This window comes from Lampetra fluviatilis, chromosome 39 (assembly GCF_964198595.1).
Source record: "Lampetra fluviatilis chromosome 39, kcLamFluv1.1, whole genome shotgun sequence".
Lineage (NCBI taxonomy): Eukaryota > Metazoa > Chordata > Hyperoartia > Petromyzontiformes > Petromyzontidae > Lampetra > Lampetra fluviatilis.
In genome coordinates, this window is record NC_136313.1 from 3,776,825 (window position 1) to 3,800,901 (window position 24,077).

Sequence of the window (24,077 nt, forward strand, 5' to 3'; positions counted from 1 at the left end):
ATTTTTCAACCTACGTGACTTTACCGAAAGAACTAAAGAGTCATATCATAACTGATTCGACATCTTTAATCGAACCAACCAAGCGGCTATCCTTTAAACCCTCTGCTGCTAGACCACCCAGATTGTATGACTTACCAAAATTCATAAAGAGGGTACACCCCTTCGTCCCATCTTCTCCACCATTGACTCACCCACCTACAAACTGGCCCGATTTCTGTCTTCGACCCTACAACCATTCACTGGTAAGACCACGTCAGCTGTACCATGGAAGTCCATTTTATCATCGGAGTCCAGTTTATCATGGAAGCTCATTTTGCCAGGTGCACCATTCACACTTGTGTTCACAATCTCACCACACAGAGGCTGTTTTGGACCACTTTCTTAGAATCATGAATAGAAAATCTTTCGTCTCGAATCGTGACACCGACGCGGCACCATTGACAAACAGGCAAAAACACAAACAAGGCAGACAACGCAGGAAGGGGATGCTGTGATACCACCATTTATAAACAACACGACGCTGCATGTTCCATACATACATTACAGTGTATATAGATATACTTTGTTTAAAAAATTAAATCGAATGGTTGTACAACTGTAGGAATAACGACCGCAAAGGATTGTCAAAGAATTGCACTTTTACATTATTTTAAACTTTTCCGTATTTCACACGATCAAATCGAGAACTGAAATTGACCGGCGTTTTAAATGGACCGATCGGCACGGACACGATTGGAATGCTCTGCAGAGACCGTGCGTCTTGGCTGAGGAGGAGAGGTGGTGGTGGTGGCAGCGACGATGATGTGATGGCGGCGGTGATGGCAGTGGTGGGCATCGTGGGGTTAAGGGAGAGACGCAAAACCGGTGTTAAATAAAGTGCCATCGTGACAGGGACGCGCAGACGTACCTAGCAGGAGTCATGGCACACGGAATCACTATTTTTTTTTTTTTGCCACGACACTGATGGTGGCATTGACGGCAAAAAACACCTGGGCGCATGCACATCTACTGTACGTCCTCTTAGGGGATATTAAAAAAAATGTACAGCGAACAGCGGTAGCACCCACGCACAGGTGAAATGGAATAAAGTAATGAAGAGATTTACCTCCTGCCGCGTTGCCAAAGGGCGCATCAAATTAAAGAGGGGTGGGAATAAAAGCAAAACCGTTGAGACGTTACAATACCACGTTGATTCATCGCGGCAATCTATTTGCGAAATTCTCTTTGCTTGACAGCCGTAAGTGGCAGGGGGAGGGAGGGAGGGGGGGGATATAAATAATGCAACTTCGCTCTGGAAGTCAAGTGTGGCACTAACAGCGAGACGCGTGCCAGGCGCGCGCAAACACGGCAGCGCCCGCGCGCGTTTTCCGGCCAACCCGGACGAAACGCAACGTTTTACTCTCGTGCTCCCCTTCATTGTCAACGTGTCACCGTGCTGGTGATGGATGGAAGGGCGTACACGTCCGCCGAAACTTCTTTCGCACTGTGCGTAGCCAACCGGGATGAACGGCGCTGGGGCAACTCCACTGCATTATGGGCCAGACCTGTCCCCGGATTTGCGTTCGTTTTCCAAGTTGTGCGTACCTCGTGACGCTCTTCGTTTCGGGCATAATCCGCTATGATAATAATAATTTCGGAATAATTTGAGCTCGTTTAAACTAAGTTCAGAGTTGTTCAGGCATACCTTGAGGCTATAATAAACCTTTATCCCGGTTTTCCCCGCTGTGAGACCGGCTTGTTTAATGCAACAAAACTTTTATTGCAATTTTGTTTTTAATCACACGGTCCGGTTAAGTGTTCCTTAATCGTAAAACGTTGAGTCCTTTGTCCACCGCTGGGTGAAGCCTCACATGGTGTCTGTCCGTGGGGTTTGTATAACTACGCAGTGGCGCACAACCAACACATCTCGACGCGCTCGTCAACAACACTGCGACTGGCCGCAGTGGCGAGATGTTAACTCCCTCGCCCTGATGTCATGCGAGTTTGACGCCTGCTGTATATTTAAGAGTTTGCATGTTCTCCCCGTGGTCGGGTGGATTTGTCCTCCGGGTTTCCCCCTCCACGTTTAGAAACACGCGCTGAAGAGCATTTGGCTGCTCCAAATTTGGACATAAGCCACTTCGTTTGTGGCGAGGTCGCTTATGAAAAAGTTGGCCTCACATGGTAAAAATAAAAATAGTTAAGATTTTTTAATATTTCAACACTGCCACGTCTCGTTACCGAAACGTTGGCAGTTTTATATATTTTTTATTTTATTTTAAGGCCACAGTGTTATTGACGAGTGTGACGTGGGGGTCCAGAATGTCATGCCACTGATGAGAGCCGTGGCAGGTAGCCAGGTCCATCGCGTAGCACGCGAGCCACGGCACCACCACTCGACCCCCGGCACCACCACTCGACCCCCGACTTATTACAGCAGATATTAGTAGGTAAGTGTGCGTGATTATTAAACATCCTTAATGAGTAAGATGAAGAAGACGTCATTAGATCTCACTCCTGAGCATCATAACACAGTGGGATGCCCCTATTGTAATTCCATCATAGCCAAATTTGAGACTGGTCCTTGTGAAAGGAACGTGGACTTTGTTGCGGCATGGATTCACAGCAGCCAATGGAGACGACGCACCGCCCATTGGCTATTTGTTCATGGAGATTTTCTGCTTATTTTGTCGTGGTACGCGTGGAGCAGTTTCCATTTGTCATAGTTAAGTTAAAAGTAATTCACATGAGCCAGTCACCTAATTGTCTGCAGTAAGGGCGTAACACGAGGAGGGTTGTCAGGGTTTCTCCCGTGCACACAGCGTTGAACCCAGAAATGATACCTTTACACGCGACACCAAACATTAGTAACTCTCAGCTGTGACACAAGTTTCACTTTGAGACGTTGTAAAAATAACGAACCAAGAGAAGACAACAAAAAAAACGTGGAAAAGCAAAATAACAAAACGCATCATTCTGTGGGAAACTTAGAATTCCCCGCCAAGAATCGCTCAGGAACCCCAGAATTCCCAAACACCAAAAAAAATAAACTCGTCTGCACAACAGATCCGTTTGCCCAAAAACACAATGCGCTTGCGGCAACAGATAGCAAAGCTCAGCGAGGCCACGCTTAGCCCGCGGCTACGCGGACAAGCTGGACCGCCCAGCCGTACGCGTGCCTCGGGTTTTGTTTTTGTTTAACATCGTCTTCAGCAGATATAAATTAAACTATGTACACCTTTTGTAGGATCAGCCTCGACTATGCTTCCTACCTGTGGCCATCCCTGCCCACGGCGGGGATGGCGTGGATGGGGACGACATTGTAACGGCGCAACGCCCCCTGCTGCAAGCACGACGGACAGATCCGAGTTCACAAACAACTGCGTAGACTTTCGCCGGCGTGCCGTTAAGCTCTCGGATGCGTTTTCGGTTTGTACCGCGCGAAACTTCCGACATTTTGCTTCACCGGCCGGGAGAGCTTCTTCATTTCAGTTCCAAAAAAAGAGTCGGAACACCGCGACGAACAACACTTGGTCGAACTCGCCTAAGAAACACATCGCAGAGCTGCGACGGCACAACCGTCAAAAGCCCACACAGGAGTACACGTAACTGCCACCCAATTCCACCGCCCATGCATGCGTGCGCTCGCTTCGTTTTCAATTTGGCGCGCGGGGCGCCGGCGAGGGCTTTCCGATCAGCGGAACGCGCGGCACGCCCTGCATTTACGTTGAAACCCACCACCTCCCGAAACTGAGCGAGTCAAATGCGCTGCAGCCTCGTTCGCAGCCGAAAGTGCCAACTCGGGCACTTTGCGGGAGACGCGGACGGGCGACGGCGATTCGTTTCTGGGGCTCGATTTGGAAGGGGCTGGCGGCGCGCCTCTCTCCGTCTCGCACACAGGTCTGCTCCGTATTGCACAGGACAAGGGCGCGCGTGCAGTGCTCCACTCACCGGGCGTTTGCCGGTACCCCCCGCGGCAAGGGCAGCGCGGGGGGGGGGGGTTGTGATGGGGGGGGGTGCCTTTCGGAACACATGCCCGCAGCGTTGGCACAGAGCCCTTTAAATAAGTCTACACGATTCAGTTTTCTCTTTGAACGGCGAAAACACAACACGGCTACAGCTGAAATCAAAAGAACCCGACCGCTCGACACGCGCGTCAGAAAATAAATGCGGCCCGCTTTACTTTTACCCGGGGGGGGTGGGGGGGGGTAGGTGGGGGGGGATCGAGGGTATAGCTGACGAACATGTCGCCCCCCTCGCCCCCGCATGCAGACACGGGCTGTGCAAACCGCACGCACGCACGCACGCACACACACGGCTACAAACATCGTTGACAAAAAAAAAACGAAACTAAATAAATAAGAGCTCCCCAGCCCGTAGGGGGCTCATCTCACCGCCCGGCTCCGGTTTTGAAGAGGAAATAAAAAAAAAACTTTTCACCCCATCACCTTGTCCGCACGGAGGTGACGCGTTGCAGGCGACCCGGCGACTGGAAAAACGGAGGGGGGGCGATCGCTGTGAACATTGCAATGCTGGTGGTAGTTACTTCGCAGGAGCTTCTGCCAACATGGCCAATTAAACTCTTCGCCTCACCTCGTCCCGCACGCAGGTGACGCGTTGCGGGCTACCCGGAAATTTGGAAGGCGACCGCTATTAACTCACCTAAACATACTCTTATGTTACCAGGCAAGGCCCACTGAGCTGTGTAGCTATTGTTCAGAAGCGACCTGGCCACAAATGATGGCTCAACCAAGTGGCTTGTCATCACGTGGGAATTTATAGCAGCCAAATATTCTAAACTCACGTTCGCAAATCTGTAGGGAAAAACTGGAGAGGAGACCAAGAGAAAAATCCACACGATTACCAACATACTGCTGGCAGAAGTCACTTCACCAGAGCTTCTGCTACCAGATGGTAGCATGAGAAGCAGCGTGTAACAGCCGGTTATTGTGCGGATCTTGGGGGCAATTTGGTCATACTTCACGACGCTGATCCAGCGTCGTTTGCAGAAGGCGGGCGGCGCGTAGAGGCGAGAGCACGAAAGTACAGTTCGACGCATTTTGCCGCACTGCCCTTTTTAGACCGCTATGTCGGGCAGCCACGCAGACGCCTACAACAACCCGTTGTGCATGGTGGTCACCCGCCCAAGCACGACGATCCAGGCTCAACCCGACATCGATTTGGTCATCGGTGGAAGTGTATCGTGTGCACAGCTCCACCCTTGCTTATTCGTAGCATTCTTAACATCCTAACGCTCGCTCTCTCTCCCATGCTGCCATCTGGTGGCAGCAGCTTCTACGAAGTAACTCCCGCCAGCATTGCAAGTGTTCTATTAAACCGCCTGCGCGCACCGTTTGAGACCCCAAGAGCCAAAGGCAGAATTGTATTCGTTTCTAAAACCGGAACCAAGAGTGGTAATTTGTACCCCAATTTCCAGCGGCACATCCGAGCCGAGCCAGCGCGCGGGGGGGGGGGGGGGCCCTCACGGCACGGGAAGGCTTTCCACCGGCAATTTGGCGCACCGAGCCATGAGCGAACTGCGACACGCTAGCCTCGGGACATCTGGATCAGGCTCGGGGGGTGGCCAAGCGGGGCCAGGTTCAGCGTTAGGTGAGCCGGTACACGCTGCGAGGTCACGGCGGCATTTACAAAGCGTGTCTTGTACGCGACGCAAGATGCGCGGCTCGGATTCTGCAGTGGAAAAATGACCTGGTGCCTCGTGAGCCACGGACAGGGCTGGCTCGGTTGCCCAGTGGAACAGAGGCAACGGTGACCTCGCGGGGCGGCCTCACGCGGGCGAGGGAGCGGGAGGGGTCAGAGTGGGGGGGTCGAGGGTCACACGGCCTCGGTGGGACCCAAGTAGCTCTGCAGCTTGCGCACGATGGCCTGGTCGAGGGAGAAGAGGTCGAAGTCGAAGGTGGTGCTCGTCACCTGGAAGTGTCCCGTCTCTTCGATGAGATTCACCACCTGTGGCGCCCCACGCAAAGACAAAGATCGCCGGTATAGCCTCATCAGACTGTTGGGGAAAGTTCTGTTAGCGAGCACTTATGAAGGCTGGCACAGCACACGAGGAGATGGGTGGCCAACACCATGCCCGGCCACCTTTGTCTCCCCAGTGGTGATGTTTACACACCATACACCAGGAACTCATTTGAGGCTGAGTTGACCTAGGGGAGGCCTGTGATCGGTTTAAATAATCGTCATTGGTGTTGGCCGTGAGCGGGATCGAATTTGGGTTGCCGGGTTCATAGCGCAGCGTGCTATCCGCGACCCTCCCACTCCCCACAGTCATCATCATCATCAGCCGTGCTCTGTCAACTAGTGGATGAACGCTTCCCCAAGTCATCGGTGTCTCTCACAATCTCGCAATGCAACAATCCATCTAGCTCCAGGTGATCTCGCCGCTCAATATCCGCAGTGATCGGACTGTTTAAAACTACTTCACATCCGTGAAAAAGAGATTCATTGCTCATCGGATTCCTGCAGTTTAATGATTCTGATTTCGCATAATGTATCAAACAAATGAGTATTGGCGGTTGTATACAAGCACAAAACAAAATATCCGCCCACTTTCATCATTAACACTGCCACTGCCGGTTTTGTTATATAAGTTTCGTCACTAATTCTGTACTCGGGTCGGCATCTGCTAGACAGACGGACGACCACGCGGAGCTGAGAACAAACAGGCTATGGGCATCGTATTGACCGTTAAGAAAAGTGTGTCCAAGCAGGCCACGCCACTCCAAGTGACGACAGCCGATGGGTCGAGGCCAACGACAAACGCCGAAGATGCTGCATAAAGCGTTAAGGTCCAGCCGTGCGGGTGCTCACACTCGAGCAAACTCGCTGGTATTTGGTCTACTCTTCTGCGTTGACCAGGCGTGATAAAAGGTGGACGAACCCACACTTTGGCTTGCCAATCGACTAACTGTGGTGAACTCATTCATACTGGGCAGAGTTGGGCGGGGTCGGGGGGGATTTCAGAAAGTCGCCCCATGGATCGTTCAACTATTTCAAACTATTCAACTATTGTTTATTATACCACGCACCACACTGAGCTATACGGCTCTTTTTCAGAAGCGACCTGGCCACAAAAGATAACTCAATGAAGTGGCTTATCACGTGGAAATTCATAGCAGCCAAATACCCTAATTGCGTGTCGATTCCAAATGTTGAGGGATAAACCGGAGGACCCGGAAATAATCCACGCAACCACGGGGAAAACATGCAAACTACAAAAATATAGAGGAGTCAGGGTCGGGATCGAACCCACGTCCTCCTGAATACCAGGCGAGGTAGTTAACATCTCATAGCCACCATGGCGCACATCCAGTGTGCTGACCATTACAACGGCAGCTCTTGAAGGCGCCGCATCTGCAGGTTAATTGCCGACGAACGAGGGGACCGAGCGGAGGGTTTTTACCTGCTGCAGGGTGCTCCTCTCACGCAGCATCATGAGCCTGCGGTGCAGCCGTACCAGCTCCTCCATGTAGGCCTGCAAGCAGCCGCGACGGCGGTCAGGGAGGACAGACGGCGGCGGACGTGACGATCGGCTCGTGCACGACGCGCTCGTACAATAATACAAATAAAACAATCTGTGACGTTTTGATTTAAAGCTTTCGTGACTGCAGGGATTCATATTCGTGGTTCTTTCGGTAAAGTCACGTAGAAGGGAAACAATAAAACAATATAAATATAAAACAATAAAAATTCTCACGACGTTTCGACTGCAACACAAGCAATCGTCATCAGGTGTGAAATGCACAGCAAGAAAATCTGTGACGCGAATACATTTCGCGATTTGCTCATCAAGCGCCACAGGCCTAAGCTAAATGACACTTTGTGGCTGCTGCGATGTTGTTCTCAGTCGCTCATCATCTCTATTTTCTTCTTCTTTCCCCACACACCTCCGATTCCCCCCCCGCCCCGCACCTCCGATTAGCAGGTTTGGCTACGTGCGGTGCGAAAGAAGCTCAAACCTTACAAGAAGACAGCAACACGAACAATTAACGTCGCTCATCTTGTAGTTCGGGTTTGTCTGTCCAACACGAGTTTGAGACTTCATGAATGACAAAGTCAAGCTACCCTGGTGGCTCAGGGCTGATATGATGTACTATAAACTATTTTAAATTTTACCAGGTAAGGCCCACTGAGCTACTTGGCTCTTTTTCCAAAGCGATTTGGCCACAAATGATAGCTCAATGAAGTAGCTTATCACGTGGAAATATAAAGCTGCCAAATACTCTAAAAGCAATGCCGATTCTACACGTGGAGGGAAAAACTGGGGGACTCGGAGAAAAACCACACGACCGTGGGGAGAGATACATGCAAACTCCAAATATACAGGCGTCAGGGTCGGGATCGAGCCCACGACCTCGTGTAGACCAGGCAAGGTAGTTAACATCGTGGTGGCACCACCGCTCAGTGAGAGCACCGAGCCGGCAAAACAAAGATCTTGGGTTCAAATCTCAGATTCAGACAAAAAGCTTTTGGATGTTGGGCCAATTCCATTCATGAAGCATTTGGCACGTACTGTGAGTAAAATTTAGAAACCAACTTAACTGACTGCCGGAAATTGTTTGAAAACAAAAAAGTATACACTTTATCCTGTGCAGAACACTAATATCTTAGAAATAGTTTGCCAAAACAAAACAGTAAATTACTCCTAGTAATTCAAATAACCATTTCACAATGTTTCAATGGTTATTTCATAAACTGCGTGCCATCACCAGACAAATATTACTCTTATGCTGCTAGTAGCCTTGCATTTAAATCTATCAAACATAACCTTGAACTGGAATATGTCACGGCTCCAAATCTCTTATCCACTGCCTGATTTACTGAATCAATTGTTAAATTCACACATATTTACAGCTGCCTGGAAACTGGCAAAGGTGATTCTCAGTTTTAAATTTGGAGAGAAATTTACAATGTTTAACTATCGGCCAATATCACTGTGTTGTCTAAAGTCTTCAAGATGTTTGTAAATTACAATAGAATGGACTTCTACACTCAAGTGTTCCTTTCTAAATCAGTTTAGGTCCGGCTATCGCCCAAAGCAATCTGCAATAACCACCCTGCTGAAAGTTACGTATGATATATATATAGTGTGCTATGGACCAAGGTCAGATTAGCGGAGAAATCTTTATAGATGCCAGTAAGACTTGTGATAATGCGGATCGAATGCCGTGGCACTACACAACTAGAATCCTCCGGACTAGGTCCCGATGCATTTAGTGAAGGTTAAAGTCCGACCTCACTGGCAGGCGGTGATTTGTTTCCATAAATTAACAAAAAAGAAGATTGCCAGGCATCTAGAATGTGTGTTCCTCTTATGGATAATCTAGGCCAGAGGAAGTGACTTCAAATTAGTTCTGAAATCACAAATGGGGCTTCCCCAGGGCTCTATACTTGGGCCCCTGTTGGTCTCAATTCTCACCACACACCGAAAACATGCATATATTTCAATATTAATCAGTATGCTAATGATACAATCCTCTACTATAGCGTGAAAGCAGTTACTTAACTGACCGTCGAAATCCATAGATATTTTAATAATGTACAAAAGTGGTTCAGAATAACAATCTAATGATCAATGGCAAGAAAACACGAAGATACTGACTTCACACGCACACAAAAAACATCGGATTATATCAGATGTAAGTTTTCATTTAATTAGCTTATCTGGCTCTGAGAATGAACAAATGAAAATATTTGATTGCTAGGCACCTAAATTTCGATTTAAAGCTTTCGTGACTGCAGGGATTCATCTTCTTGGTTCTTTCGGTAAAGTCACGTAGAAGGGAAATAATAAAATAATAAAAATAAAACATAATAAAATACAATTCTCACGACGTTTCGGCCACAACGCAAGCAGCCATCCTCTTTCCGACAGACCTGTTCTTCACCTGAGGACGGCTGCTTGCGTTGTTGCCGAAACGTCGTGAGAATTGTATTTTATTATTTCCCTTCTACGTGACTTTACTGCTAGGCACCTACCATGTCTATTGCTGAAATGGATAATCTAGGCCAGAGGAAGTGACTTTATGCGAGTTCTGTGATGTCACCTTAGGCACTAATCCTCTGATGGCCCCGCTGCGGGAGGCCTGAATGGGAATATATTTTAAAAGAGGTCACCACTGAGATCCCTGGATTTTAAATTGGTTTAGACCGGGCTTTCAAGTGCAGCGAGTTGATTGGTTTCAGCCCGGTAACCAAATAACCCCATACAATTAAATAAAAATTTGGTTTTCACGTTCATTTGATGAAGATTTATTTTGTGGCAGGGAGTGTCATAAAACGGTCCCCCCCGTATGTGTTGATGAAAAAGGTCACTTGAAGGGATACCAGAAGTAGTTCTCTCATATCTCCTTATATGGGCTGTTCTCTAATATGCGGGGGGGGGGGGGGGAGTGAGTCATTGCTCTGGTGGGCGAGAGTTCTGAAAGGATATATCGTTTCAAGGAATGGCAAATATAGCTCAATTTGAATAAAATTGGAAAAAAGGACAGTTGAACAGATTAATTCACTGCTCAAAAATAACTGGAAATGTCTGACCAACAGGGTTGTAATACCTTCAAATATCCCATATATGCAATAACTATCGATTGTGCACAGCATGTTATTCACCGGGTCATGGCATGGCATTTGAAGTAATTTAATTTAATTCATCGTTGTCTTACGCTATATTAATTTTCCCTGGGACTGCGGGTCACATGTGCTATTACTTTACCTGTGTACATGACCACGGCTTTGGATCAGCTGTCGTAGTAAAGGTGGACAGTGTTATTCATCTTCTTGGTTCTTTCGGTAAAGTCACGTAGAATGGAAATAATAAAACATAATAAAATATTTCTCACGACGTTTCGGCCACAACGCAAGCAGCCGTCCTCAGGTGGAGAACAGGTCTGTCGAGAAGACAGTCTGAGAATTATTTTATTATGTTTTATTTTTATTATTTTATTATTTACATTCTACGTGACTTTACCGAAAGAACCAAGAAGATGAATCCCTGCAGTCACGAAAGCTTTAAATCGAAATTTAGTGTTATTCATATAAATACGTGGTGCATCTATCATCAAAATAGACGACACATTGGGTACCACGTTGCAAACTACGCAGGTCAGTTGATGGTATAAATGCCAATGTACGGCACTTTGGGTGCCTTGCATATCTGATCCACATTTTAAATTCTCAAATTCACTTTTTATATTAAATTATCGTCTCTCCCAGTGTTATTCACGATTGTGCTATTGGCATCGTGTGATGGGACCTACAATGTCCATTTGAAACTCTGGCGGAGTCGTGCCCCACCCCCCTTAACAGAGAACAGCATAAATTTCAATTTAAAGCTTTCGTGACTGCAGGGATTCATCTTCTTGGTTCTTTCGGTAAAGTCACGTAGAATGGAAACAATAAAATAATAAAAATAAAACATATTAAAATTATTCTCACGACGTTTCGGCCACAACACAAGTAGCCGAGTAGCCGAAACGTCGTGAGAATTATTTTATTTGTCGATTTAAGCTTTCGTGACTGCAGGGATTCATCTTCTTGGTTCTTTTGGTAAAGTCACGTAGAATGGAAATAATAAAATAATAAAAATTTTTTTTTTAATTCTCTGTCATTCAGACTCTGTCTCCTCGACAGACCTGTTCTCCACCTGAGGACGGCTACTTGCGTTGTGGCCGAAACGTCGTGAGAATTATTTTATAATGTTTTATTTTTATTATTTCCATTCTACGTGACTTTACCGAAAGAACCAAGAAGAGAACAGCATGTGAAAGGAGACAATTCCGGCATTCCTTCTGAGATCCCGTCAAAGTGATTTCTTATTCAATCTCGGGTCACTGTACTTTTCAATGCAGCCCTGCTCTCCAAGTGATGCTCAGTGCATGACAATTTTTTGTAATTCTCACAGTTGCAATTTTTTTTTACTAGATTGAACTGTGAAAAAATAAAAACCAATGATGTTGTTTTCATGCAATCATCAGCCAGCAGGCCGAGACCATAAAACTCAAGACACATGGTTTAATTATGGGTGGCTCCACAGATTAGAACACAGGCTCTCTCTCTCTTAGTACAGCCAGCTCAGTGAGTGATCTGACCTCCACAGTAACCCGGGCCAGATTGAAAAACATTTTCCTTACTTTAGATAAGTAAACAATGGAAAAAAACCGCTGACAATATCCACCATTGTTATGCAAGTTTACACAACAGAGCTTGTAACATCCCCGTAGTAATGCTGTACACATTGCGCGTAGCGCACCCAAACTCTCCGTCAAACGCTAGAAAAGACACAAGCAACAGATAAACACAATTAGAGACGCATGATGAGGAATCGACCCAGGGATCAATACGAATTCCCTCCCCGCTCTTGTTTAATTCACTCTTCCCCCAAGTCCCTAGGGCCAGACCCATGCTCCATCCTTCCATTGTGAGTCACAGTGCAGTCAGGACTAGTCCACCTCCGCGAGCCGTGGTTAGGTCAAACCTCACGCTGAACAGACGCGGTGAATAGAACCGTACAAATCGTCAATCATTCGCATCAACCGGTGTGTTCTTAGATGGGTGGCGGCACACAGGAAGGGAGCACGTGTAAATGTGTGCTTTTTTTATAGTCTATATATTTTTGGTCAGGGCTCACTTTGCCAATGACATATCTCAATAAATAAGGGTCATTGGCCTGAAACGTCACCTATTATATAGTTTTGCCTTTTAAGGCCAAGTTTTTAATGTATGTATGTTGAACTTCTACGTAGCCAACCGAGCTAATCGGTGGTGGAGGAGGTGTTGAAGGTGTTGAGTTTTTATTTAATATCTCAATGGACTATCAGAGTCCAAAAATTCCTGCCCACGATCACAAATCCGCATGAATGCACCCCAGTCTTGTCAGATCTCAGAAGCTACACAGGGTTGAGCCTGGTTAGTACTTGCATGGGAGACTGCCTGTGCATGCCAGGTGTGGTAGGTTTGGGCTGCAAGATGAACAAGATAAACAACACAGCATTGGATTCTTGAATCTATCTGTGTTGGGTTTCCTACCATGTGCCAAACATTAACGGAAGAAACCACGGCAATGGAAAACGCCTTGAAACGTGGTAAGGATTTCCTGTGTAAATTTAGGGCATTGTTTATATACCCCTATAATATCGGCACATCAAATAGCAATACTTATGCATGTTGATGCTACTAAAACCCCAAAATTGTAAAAAAAAAAAAATCTTAAATCAGGAATCTTTACTTATAGGAATCTGATGAGCTATGAAGCTTTTTTTCACAGATGTCCAGTCGGGGGGGTCAGAAAGTTACAACAACAAAAATACGAAAACACGATAGTAGTGCAAAGTAAAGGAAATGCATGCAAATCACACAAAAGAGTCATAATTAAAAAAAGGTTACTCGTTCCTACAATAATAATTTGAATTTAATATAGCCGCTAACATTATAGCATGTAATTATGTTGTACAAGACAGCCATGTACAGTTAACTCTAGATTATCTGTGAGCAGATTATAATCAGATTATAATCACAGATGGTAGGAAACCCAACAGATAGATTCAGATTATAATCTGCCCACAGATTATAATCTGTGTTATGGATTAACAGAGCTTACACAAAATACAAAAGAAGGATTTTTGTACACATGCTGTTTTGAATATGAGCTGCTCCTCACTCGTAGAGGGTCCATGACTGAGTGCACACGTGACAGCAAACACATCGGCAAGTAAAACTTGATTACTTTCAAAAGCCATGAAAACATATGGCACAATCTACCTATTCGCACACAGTCTTTGTGGGTGAGTAATACAGACATTTGTATAGCCTGATTTACATGTGCTTTGTCTTATCCACGGTCATTTTATCTGGGCCACCACCCACTCTTTCCAATTACCCCTCCCCCCCACCCCGTATAAACAAAAGTTGACTGTAAACGTAAGCAGCTCATTCAGAAGAAAAAAATCTTACTAAATCCAAATAAACACATGGGCTTGGGTGGATTGAGTAGTGGGCCCTGTGTAAAGCAGTTTCAACCACGTGACCCCAGCGAGACTTTAATTTAATCTGTCACGAGTGAGGAAACAGGTTATGCAACCAGGAATGAAGCAGGGGATGAAATCCTGACCCAGAAGTCGAAATTCCATGTTCCAATTTGTAGGGACAATTTTTTTCCACGGGATATTCATAATTATATATTTATGCGACGGGAGTAGTCGAAGCCATCCGGCCATCTCTAAAGGTTTTTGTGTAGACACCGGTCGGAACCACGAAAAACAACAACCGCCATTCGCCACTAAGTGGCGGTGAAGTCAGCATGGTGCTTGTGCCAGGCAATGTGCACTGTAAGGCCACGTGAAGTGTCGAACGCCTCCGCTGCCAGGAGGTCACGGGACAGACCCAGGTGCCATGGGTTGCCTGACTGAGATGACTGGCAGAATACCTCATCAGCCACATCTCATCTGTTGTCAACACAGAAGCCCCATGTAAGCACGGATAAGTCTTGCTAGCGTGTGGACATCGGGTGTTGGAGCTTTTCCGCAGAACTACGTTGTAGGCAGCAGAGGGGAGTGCAGCCAAAAATCTTGTTGTACTGTACATCTATGATCCCTTCACCAACCGGTGGTGCTGACCAGCGAGGTGAAATATCCACAAATAAGCCCCTTGGCCTGCCTGGCATGGGGGGGGGGGCCCTCCATCCAGCGGTGGATTGACGAGCACACGTTAGTGGAACTGTGCAGAGTGCGCGCAAATAATTGCGTGCAGCTATGAAAGAAGAAGCACCTTGCATGCATTTCGTTAATAAAAAATAAACCCGCAACAGTGATTTAGAGGACGCACAGTGGCTGTGAGATTGGTATTTTTAATTTCTAATTACACCGCGTAATTGTAATTTTAGATCCCAACTTGTATACATCATCCCTATCCAGCAGTGGACTGACAACGGGGTTGTACACGTACGAGCTTGGCAGCGATGAAAAAAAAGCCCGCCGTATGATGAGCACGGAAAAAACCTGGGCTTTGTCTCGGCGAGGATTCATCGGTGAGCTAAGAGGAAGGGGAAAGTGAGCTGAGCGGAGGTGGAAGGTGAGCTGAACGGAGGGGTCTGTGTGGGGAGAGGAGGAGGAGGAGGGGACGGTACCTTGTTGGCGTGGCGGAGGATGGGCGGTGCGGGCGACGCGTCTGAGCTGTGCTCGCTATCGCTGAGCTCGCTGGACCTGCAGAACGTCCGCACACAGCCGCCCGTTACGCACTCGAGATCAGCGAGTGCTTCAATGCTGTCTACACTCTGAGGCCCCGGCTCAAGCGACCGGCCTCTCGCTTGCTCACGCAATCGCGTAAAGCTCTTTCGCCTTTACGGACGATCGCATTTTCACTAAATCACCAGCAGAATTGTGCCAGATCTCGTCAGATCTCCGAAGCTAAGCAGGTTTGAGCCCGGAGAGTGCTTGAATGGGTGAGCACTGCGCATGCTAAGTTGTCATAGACTGCTGCATGGCTAAGTGGTGGACAGCAGAGGGACGTGCTGTAAAATCCTTCAGAACTTTACCAAATGCGACCCGACTGGTCCGGTGAAATCAGCCCTGCGACCCGCATCGATGTAGGGCAGCCCTCATCCAGCAGTGGATCGACAAATGGGCTAAGCATATCATTTCAATATATGCGAATCATATGTAAATTGTATGCAAGCGTTCCATTTGGCCTAATGGCGCAATCAAAAGCTACGGAAGGCGAAAGGGTACAGACTCGGCAGTGAAAACTGAACAATAAATGTTTAATTCTTGAATTGAACTGTGAAGAGTGACGATTAACAGAATCATCATGTGGGGGAGGGAGTAAATGGCGAGTTTCCTCGGCCTTACTACCTCTGATCACATTCCCGTGACAGCAGCTCCACTATCACGCCGCTATGCACACCCTCAAAACGTTTTTTGTCGCCTATGGTCTGTGTACCGGAGGCCGGATCGCTAGTGCCGTGCACATGTTAGCAAATTGAGCCAACCGTGTCAAAATTCTGGCTTTGCATCCCAGGCTCTTGCGTGAGATTTACATCAGGCTGTCAAATTGACTCCATCGAGCGTCGCATCAGGTCAACCCGGTCTCTTAATAAAACCAATCCATGCACCCCTGTTAAATCAAACCATCACGATCAAATGATCAGCATGTTTCGAATGTGCCACATTGTTTTAGTGGAAGGATATCATGAAAGTGCTACGTTTCACAGATGGGTACAGTTTGCCCGTCGGGGAAAATTCTGCTGTGTTGTTTTCAAGATAGTAATTTCAATGACGTAACTTGGGAGTATATTTCAAATGTGTACATTCTAGACGTGGTTCCGGCACACAGACTAACCGCTTACAAATAATGTCACGGGATCTTTGGCTTCCACCGTGAAGCGGACTGCATGTATTTATGCTTGATACATCCGTAGTGTTAACCAGGGTGGCCTGCCGGAATTCGAGCCACAAACTTCTGCAACAAACGGCAAAACGTGCTCCTGCTTGGCCATTTCACTTGCCCAACAGCTTGCCTGGCACGGGTTTCTCTGGAACGCACAGAGTGGATGGATTGCGATGGTCGTGGGCAGTGGCACCTGGAACTTTTAGGCGCGGAGGGCGGCTCCTGTTCGTCCTCGCTGGGGCTGACGCTGAGTGGCTCCGGAAACGAACGCTCCGACTGGGCTGAAATTGGGGTGGACGGAGGGCAATACGTGAGGGGGGGGGGGAGGATGATAGGGCAGCGGTTTTGGCAAACCATCGAACAAAGACGGTCACTGCCTCGCGCACTTTCAGATGCACTTCTGCGGCCGTCTGGAACGCTCTTCCTTCCGATATTAGGAAGCCACTTGAGTTATATGCACTTTTAAATCATCATCTAGATTGAAAACTAATTTCCTTAGAACTGATTTTTGTGTTTAGTTTTGTTGTCCTTCCCCCACACCTCCGATTATCGCGGTTGGTTACATTCGGTGCGAAAGAAGTTCAACGTACATACATATACAAGCAGGATATCCGAGGGTGACTGTGGGCAGTGGACGGTGAACTGAGGCAAGAGAGAGTCGTGTGAACGCAGTGGGAGGAGGCAATTTAAGAAATCCAACTTGTACGTTTCGTGATAACAACAATATAAAAGGGCTGAAAGGAAATTGAGGCGTTTATCGCCAGAAAGGAAATTACATTTGTCCATTGAGCTACAGTTATTAAAGACGAGCGTTTACCGATTTCAACATTGTATGTGCAGGTCGGTGTATGAACAAGTATGGATATGAAATGTAAAGTGCATGCGAGTATATAGATTTTACCACGTAAGGCCCACTGAGCAGCCTGGCCACAAAAGATTGCTCAAACAAGTGGCTTATCATGTGGAAATTTAGAGCATGTTTTAAATGCGGAGGGAAAAACCGGAGGGCCCAGAGAAAAATCCACGCGACCACGGGGAGAACATGCAAACTCGAAATATACAGTCGTCAGGGTCAGGATCGAACCCATGACCTCCTGTATACCAAGCGAGGTTGTTAACATCTCGCCTCCACCGGCACCCATATGAAGGCACGGTCGCGTGTGGGTAGGTATATTGTGATTTTTGTGTGCGGGGAGTAAGGTGCGGTGTATGCAGGCGGCATGTATGTGTGCGTACATTGCAGGTATGTGGTAAGGTGCAGTGTGAGATCTACATAGACGGAGGTAGGTGCATCTAAGTGTATTTTGATGCGTGTAGGAATATTTAGGTATATGCGGGGATATTCCGCTGCAGACAGATATATGTAGATGACGAGGGTATATTCATACGTATTAAACATATACATACGTATTTGCAAGTGTATACAGATATACGTAGGTGTATGCAGACGTACGCATGAAGTTAATTTTGTTTAAGCAGGTGAGAACTCAAGGTACGAGAAAAGTGACGTGGGTTACCGCAACGACAAACACTAAAATAAACAAAGAGCAAACGTGGCAAACACAACTGCGCCAACATGAGCAATATAAAACATTGCGCAAACGAAAATCGATGTTCAACAAAACATTCCCAGCGCAAGTTGGCTAGGGAAGATGATGTCTCCGTTGATCCAAGTAGGGTAGCAAACAAGGTGCGGTTTTACCTGGTTCAGGAGCAGCTCCATGCGAAATGGAGGACGCCCCACTCGCTACGCTCGCAGGCCTTTCCTACAACACAACGGTGAGAATTACACCACAGCACTCGCTCTGTGTTACTACACAGCACTCACTCTGTGTTACTACACAACACTCACTCTATATTCTTGGTTCTTTCGGTAAAGTCACGTAGAAGGGAAATAATAAAATAATATAAATATAAAATAATATAAATATAAAACAATAAAAATTCTCACGACGTTTCGACTGCAACACAAGCAATCGTCATCAGGTGTCAAATCCACTCTGCGTTACTACACAACACTCACTCTGTGTTACTACACAGCACTCACTCTGCGTTACTACACAACACTCACTCTGTGTTACTACACAACACTCACTCTGTGTTACTATACAATACTCACTCTGTGTTACTATACAATACTCACTCTGTGTTACTACACAACACTCACTCTGTGTTACTACACAACACTCACTCTGTGTTACTACACAAGACTCTGTGTTACTACACAGCACTCACTCTGTTACTACACAACACTCACTCTGTGTTACTACACAAGACTCTGTGTTACTACACAAGACTCTGTTGCTACACAACGCTCACTCTGTTACTACAACACTCTGTATTACTACACAAGACGCGGGTTAGCATTACCACATCACGCCCGCTTCAACACGACACTCACTCGGCATGACGGTACAGCACTCTCAGCATTACCTTCACGCTCTCAGTAATACCGTCATACGTGCGCGTAGTACCTAATCGCTGTGATCAGCTGCGACACTGTGAAGCAGGCAGTGTGTATTTTATGCTTAATACACCATCGGTATTAACCAGGGCAGCCTGTCGGAATAGAACCACAAACTTCTGCAACGAGTGGTGAAAGTGCTTCCCTTTGGCCAGGTCAACCATCCTATTCGTCCAGCCATATGAAAGACGATGACCGGATGGTACCTAATTTATCCACCCTGGTGGATTGTTGATGGTGGGATGAGTCGACCACAAACAATATTTGAATGAATGCCTTTAACGTCGGCAGTGTGATTAAGTACAAACTAACTGGGACATATCATGGATATAAGAATATCTCGATGTTGGAATTGGGAAGAATGACAGGTAAATACATTGTCGTGGCTGATGCATGAACACGTACGGGACAAAGACTGGAACTTCTAATCTTAAACGTCCCCGGGAAGACTTGCAGATTTCTCAGGCCAGCTATCTTGAAAAGAGGACGATCCTGGAAAATTCCGGAGCAGTTGGCGGCCTGAAGCTTGATGCTCTCGCAAATAAGTTATCCAAACTCATTGCCAATCTTCTTGGTTCTTTCGGTAAAGTCACGTAGAAGGGAAGTAATAAAATAATAAAAATAAAACATAATAAAACAATTCTCACGACGTTTCGGCTACAACGCAAGCAGCCGTCTTCAGGTGAAGAATGAAACACTGCCAAGCTAGGAGCTTATATATAAGCTGAGTTGGAGGTGGAAGAAGAAGAGAGCCTTGACAAAAGAATGTGCATATCAAGAGGAATTTAGCATATTCATGGGAAATGCGTAGGAGGTGGGCGGGGGGGTTTCAAAGTCATATTATGCCCATGCATTATGCAGGATCAGCAGCACCAAAGGGAGGGGGGGGGGGGGGTAGCATTAACAAAGGGAGGGCATGTTAATAGTATGTAGAAGCAATGAAATATTACGGCGTATTTTTGTGTTACCTATCGTATGATAAAACACAGATGAGCAGACATTGTAGCAATGACTCCAACTCTTAATTTTTTTTTTAACTGTTCAGCATATGATTGGCATGGTTGGCTACATACGGTGCAAAACAAGTGAAACATACATACATATACCAATTCACGCACACCAGACATGAAATATATAAATGACAACAAGTAAATAAATATTCAAACGAAACTCATTTCGTGCAGGCTATTCCTTTTGGTCCTTTCGACGAGTTTTTTCTGCTCCCCTTTGAATTCTCAAAACTCGAGGCTGCACAGCGCAGTGAGGGACGTGGGATTTACTCTTTCCCACAAACTTTGTAGACTTTAAACGGTTATCAAAGCTGCGCTTACGACCAATCGAGAGAGCCAGTATTTCCTTTCCACCACCAGGGCAGCATGACCCAGACTTGGAAGCCACTTCACTTTGCATGTCACAGATGGATGACAGATACTCATACTCCAGCACCTGAGATATAAATTCAGTCAAAATTTAGGGGGCCACTTTTCATTACGTTTTTTTTTTAAACGCTTTTATACAAAAAATGAATGTGGGAGTATCATTATTTTCACTCTGCCACGTACGCACACCACCCCATGACCTCTCGACCTGCTTCAGACCCGCCCCCCTGGCCTCTTAATTTAAACGTTTGTCTGGATCAAAGCGAGGTGTGCAATATCAATCAACATGTTTGGCTCTGTCAATAGAATTGTGAGGAGCACAAGGTGTTTTGAAGACGGACCGAGAGATATTATGTCACTTGGGCTTCAGTGAAATGATGTGTTGTTTCATGGCAATTGTCGGTGCACTCTACGTAATCAAGATCAACATTTGCTGGGTAATAAACATTTATTTCACTGTCGCATTCCTGACTACTCCGTACTGTAATACATCTCAAGACTAATTGCATATTTAGTAACGTAGGCTACCTGTGTAATGCAGAGGCAGATTGCTTTAGCTTACCGGAAAACACCGAAGCCAATCTGTCATTTCATATCTGTTTCTAATCAGCCAATTCAACCCATTGTTACAAAGTTATCTAAATGAGTATCATTATTTAAGGCACCGTTCAATTCCCATTAGAAACCCAACAATGACACATTAATGAGCTCCTAAACAATAATAGCTACAATTCATTTAAATTGCATCGTTCATCTAATTTTAAGAAAGGTCTTTCATAGGGCTGTTTGGCGAGGTCCATCAATGAGCATGGCTTGCGGGAGGAAACACGAATAACTGAAGAACACCCAGCCACGTGAGGGGGTAACACTCAAGAGCTGCGCACACAGACGTAATAAAAAATACACCCACTGCACTACGGTCCATCTCCTGGCAGCCACCTGGGGGCCCAAGCAAGTGAACCGGTAAGCGTCCAGCGCATTCAGCCACTCACGTCGGTCGCTAGCGACAGCTCGTCGTCCGAGTCTCCTGGGTCCAGCACGTCGCACGGCGGCGACAGTGCCGGCGGCACCACCGGCGGCGCCACCTTCCTCTCCGTCACCACCACCTCCTTGTCCGCCTTCCTATGAGCCTTGGTGTTTGGCGTCACCTCCACCCTGCCATCTCTGTCCTTGGGAACGCCTCTGTCTGGTTGCTGTCGGTCAGAGATGGCTGCGGCGGTGGTCGTGGTGGTGGCGGCGGCGGCGGTGGAGGTGGCGGTGGAATTCAATTTGTCCTTGGCCTTGGATATCCGCTCCGCGGGCGGCTCCCTGTCTGCCGGCACCGTCTTGTCTCTGAGCCTGCTGTGCGATTTTCCGTGCGGTTTGCTGGCCGGGCCCACATCCTCGTGTTTCTTGCGCCACGTCTTGTCCCGCGCTCGCTCCTCGGCGGGAACCGGCGCTACCGCCGCCGGTACTGCCACCGGGACTGCCGCCGGCGCTGCCGCCGGTGCTGCCGGTGCCGCCGCCGTCATCTTACCCTTCGCCCGCACGCCATCCACGTCTCCACCCTTCGAGGGCCTCTCCTTGGGCACCGCCTTCTCCGCAGCGGCGGCGGCGGTAGCAGCTGGGACAGTAACAGCGGAGGCAGACGAAGCGGAGGAAGATGACGACGACGAGGAAGAAGAGGACGAGGACGAGACTGATGCCCACTGCCTGGACGACACGTCCGAGGGCGGCTTCTTCGCTCTCTTCGCGTCCAGTTTGTCGTCGAGGGTCGTGCGCGAGCGCTTTGGCGCCGGCTTTGGCTCGCGGCTCTCCGCGGCGACGGGCGCCGGTTCCGCCACTTCGCCGGCGTCTGACCGGTCCCTCTTCGACAAGGCCTTGGGCTCCTTGGAGGGGGCCTTGGGCAGCGGAGTGGCCGGGGGTGGCGGCTGCGGCTCGTCCCGGGGCTTGTGCAGCCTGGCGGTTGCCGCCTTCTTGGCGCTTTCCCTGGAGGGGCCATCGCTGGGGGCTGGCGCTTTGTAATCCTTGCTCTCCGACGGCTTCTCCTTGTGGCCCTTGAAGGGCTTGGGCGGTTTCAGGGAAGCGATCGGCTTGCTGAAATCCTTCAAGAGCGAGAGAGAAGACGGATAGACGTGCGTATTAGCAACTTGGTTTAACCGCACGACAGCCCAGTGAGATTCGTGATCTGATTCTGCAAGGTACTAAAAAGTATGGTATAATACAGCCCATAACAGAACTGCTCCTATGTATTCAGAATTTAATGATCTTTGCAATTCGATATGTATTATTTTAAACTAGCACTGCCAACACATTTGCGTGGGATATAACTTGAGTGAATTACAAGCAATATCGATATCTTGTGATTTGCCAATGACACTTGCTTGCCTATTTTCAAATAACATCAACAACATCACTAATTACTCTTGAATAATTACACAAATCCAAACTCCTAATATACAAACTCAACTCCAGATATTATAACATCAGAAAACTTTCTTGACGCCACGTAAACATATAACATAACTGAGAACCTTCAATTAAACGTTACAACTGCAGCTAATAATGGGTTTGCTTGATGGGTTATTTAATGACACAATTCGTTATGTAATTACATACATTATCACCACCAAATGAAGGGCAAATACTTGCAGTAATTGGGAGAGAGGGAGATTAGTGGATAACCACGGTAATCATGTTGTGACCACATGAACAATCCTTTTTCTCAACAATTAACAGGATAACCACAAGTAAATCAAAGATATATTCTGGAAGTTACATTATAACAATTAACCAATGAATTGTAAACCAAATAAATCCTTGCACTCACGCTAACGGATCGAATCGTGTGAGCAAGCATATATATTATGTTTTAATCTACGCACATCTATCCTTTAGAGTAATGGTGGAAGAAACAAGGCAGTAGGAGGTACGAGCTAGAGCAAAACAATGAGCACACAACAAATGAGACAGACAATAGAGAAACATCTTCTTGGTTTTTTCGGTAAAGTCACGTAGAAGGGAAATAAAAAAAATAAAACATAATAAAATGTTTAATTTAAACATAATAAAATATAAAATTTTATTTTATTATTTCCCTTCTACGTGACTTTACCGAAAGAACCAAGAAGATGAATCCCTGCTGTCACGAAAGCTTTAAATCGAAATAGAGAAACAATACACATAGTACAAATTATACAAACGGGACAGTACAGAAACAGCTTGAGAGATAACAAGCATGAACAGCAACCGGCACAAACGAGACAGCACAAACTAAATAGACCATGGAATTGAGAACAGAAGAAACGAGACTGTACAAACAAGGCAAGCAGTGTAAACAAAAATAATAAATATATATTTGTAGCAAGCACAGTATCCTTTCTACTTGCTTAGTGAGAGAACGATTCAAAAGCACGGAAAACCACAGACTAGCGGGAACGCAGCCACAACCGGCACCGACAATTGCCCAAGCACTGGGGGTCCTACATCGACATGCATGGCCAACTCTTAAAGGCAGACGGGACACAACTGCTGCACAAGCATCAAGAGAGAAAAGACGACGCAGTACAGAGGAGACAGGGCAGCAGAGAGACAGGAGAAGGGATACAGTAGACATACAGTACAGAGGGGCGACAGACAGTTCAAACAAAAGAGATCAATGATTCAATTCAACCGTGGCCCTAAATCTGACAAGTCATTGATTAGCGTAGGACAAGTCATTATATGCCCAGCAGCTATGGCATGCGCTGGGTGCATGCACTGCATTATGACGAACGTGACACATGGGTTCAGTTCCAGGCCATGAAACTTATTCATCGCTAGTCTCCAATCAGAAGAATAATTACATACCAGCTCGAAGTCGCTGACTCAACTGTCCA

The 24,077-nt window shown here is 46.9% G+C and overlaps 1 protein-coding gene across 1 annotated transcript in view; it reads right to left on the reverse strand.

The window, feature by feature from the left end:
* Positions 1-486: 486 nt before the first annotated feature.
* Positions 487-24,077, reverse strand: part of LOC144945882 (protein ENL-like) — a 48,195-nt gene continuing 24,604 nt past the window's right edge. Inside the window, exons 6-11 of the mRNA XM_078874497.1 lie at positions 21,213-22,304; positions 18,080-18,143; positions 16,571-16,658; positions 15,119-15,194; positions 7,403-7,474; positions 487-5,946 (exon numbers count right to left, since the gene is read on the reverse strand). Coding sequence (XP_078730623.1) covers positions 5,815-5,946; positions 7,403-7,474; positions 15,119-15,194; positions 16,571-16,658; positions 18,080-18,143; positions 21,213-22,304 — 1,524 coding nt within the window. The 3' untranslated portion in view covers positions 487-5,814. The remainder of the gene's footprint in view (positions 5,947-7,402; positions 7,475-15,118; positions 15,195-16,570; positions 16,659-18,079; positions 18,144-21,212; positions 22,305-24,077) is intronic.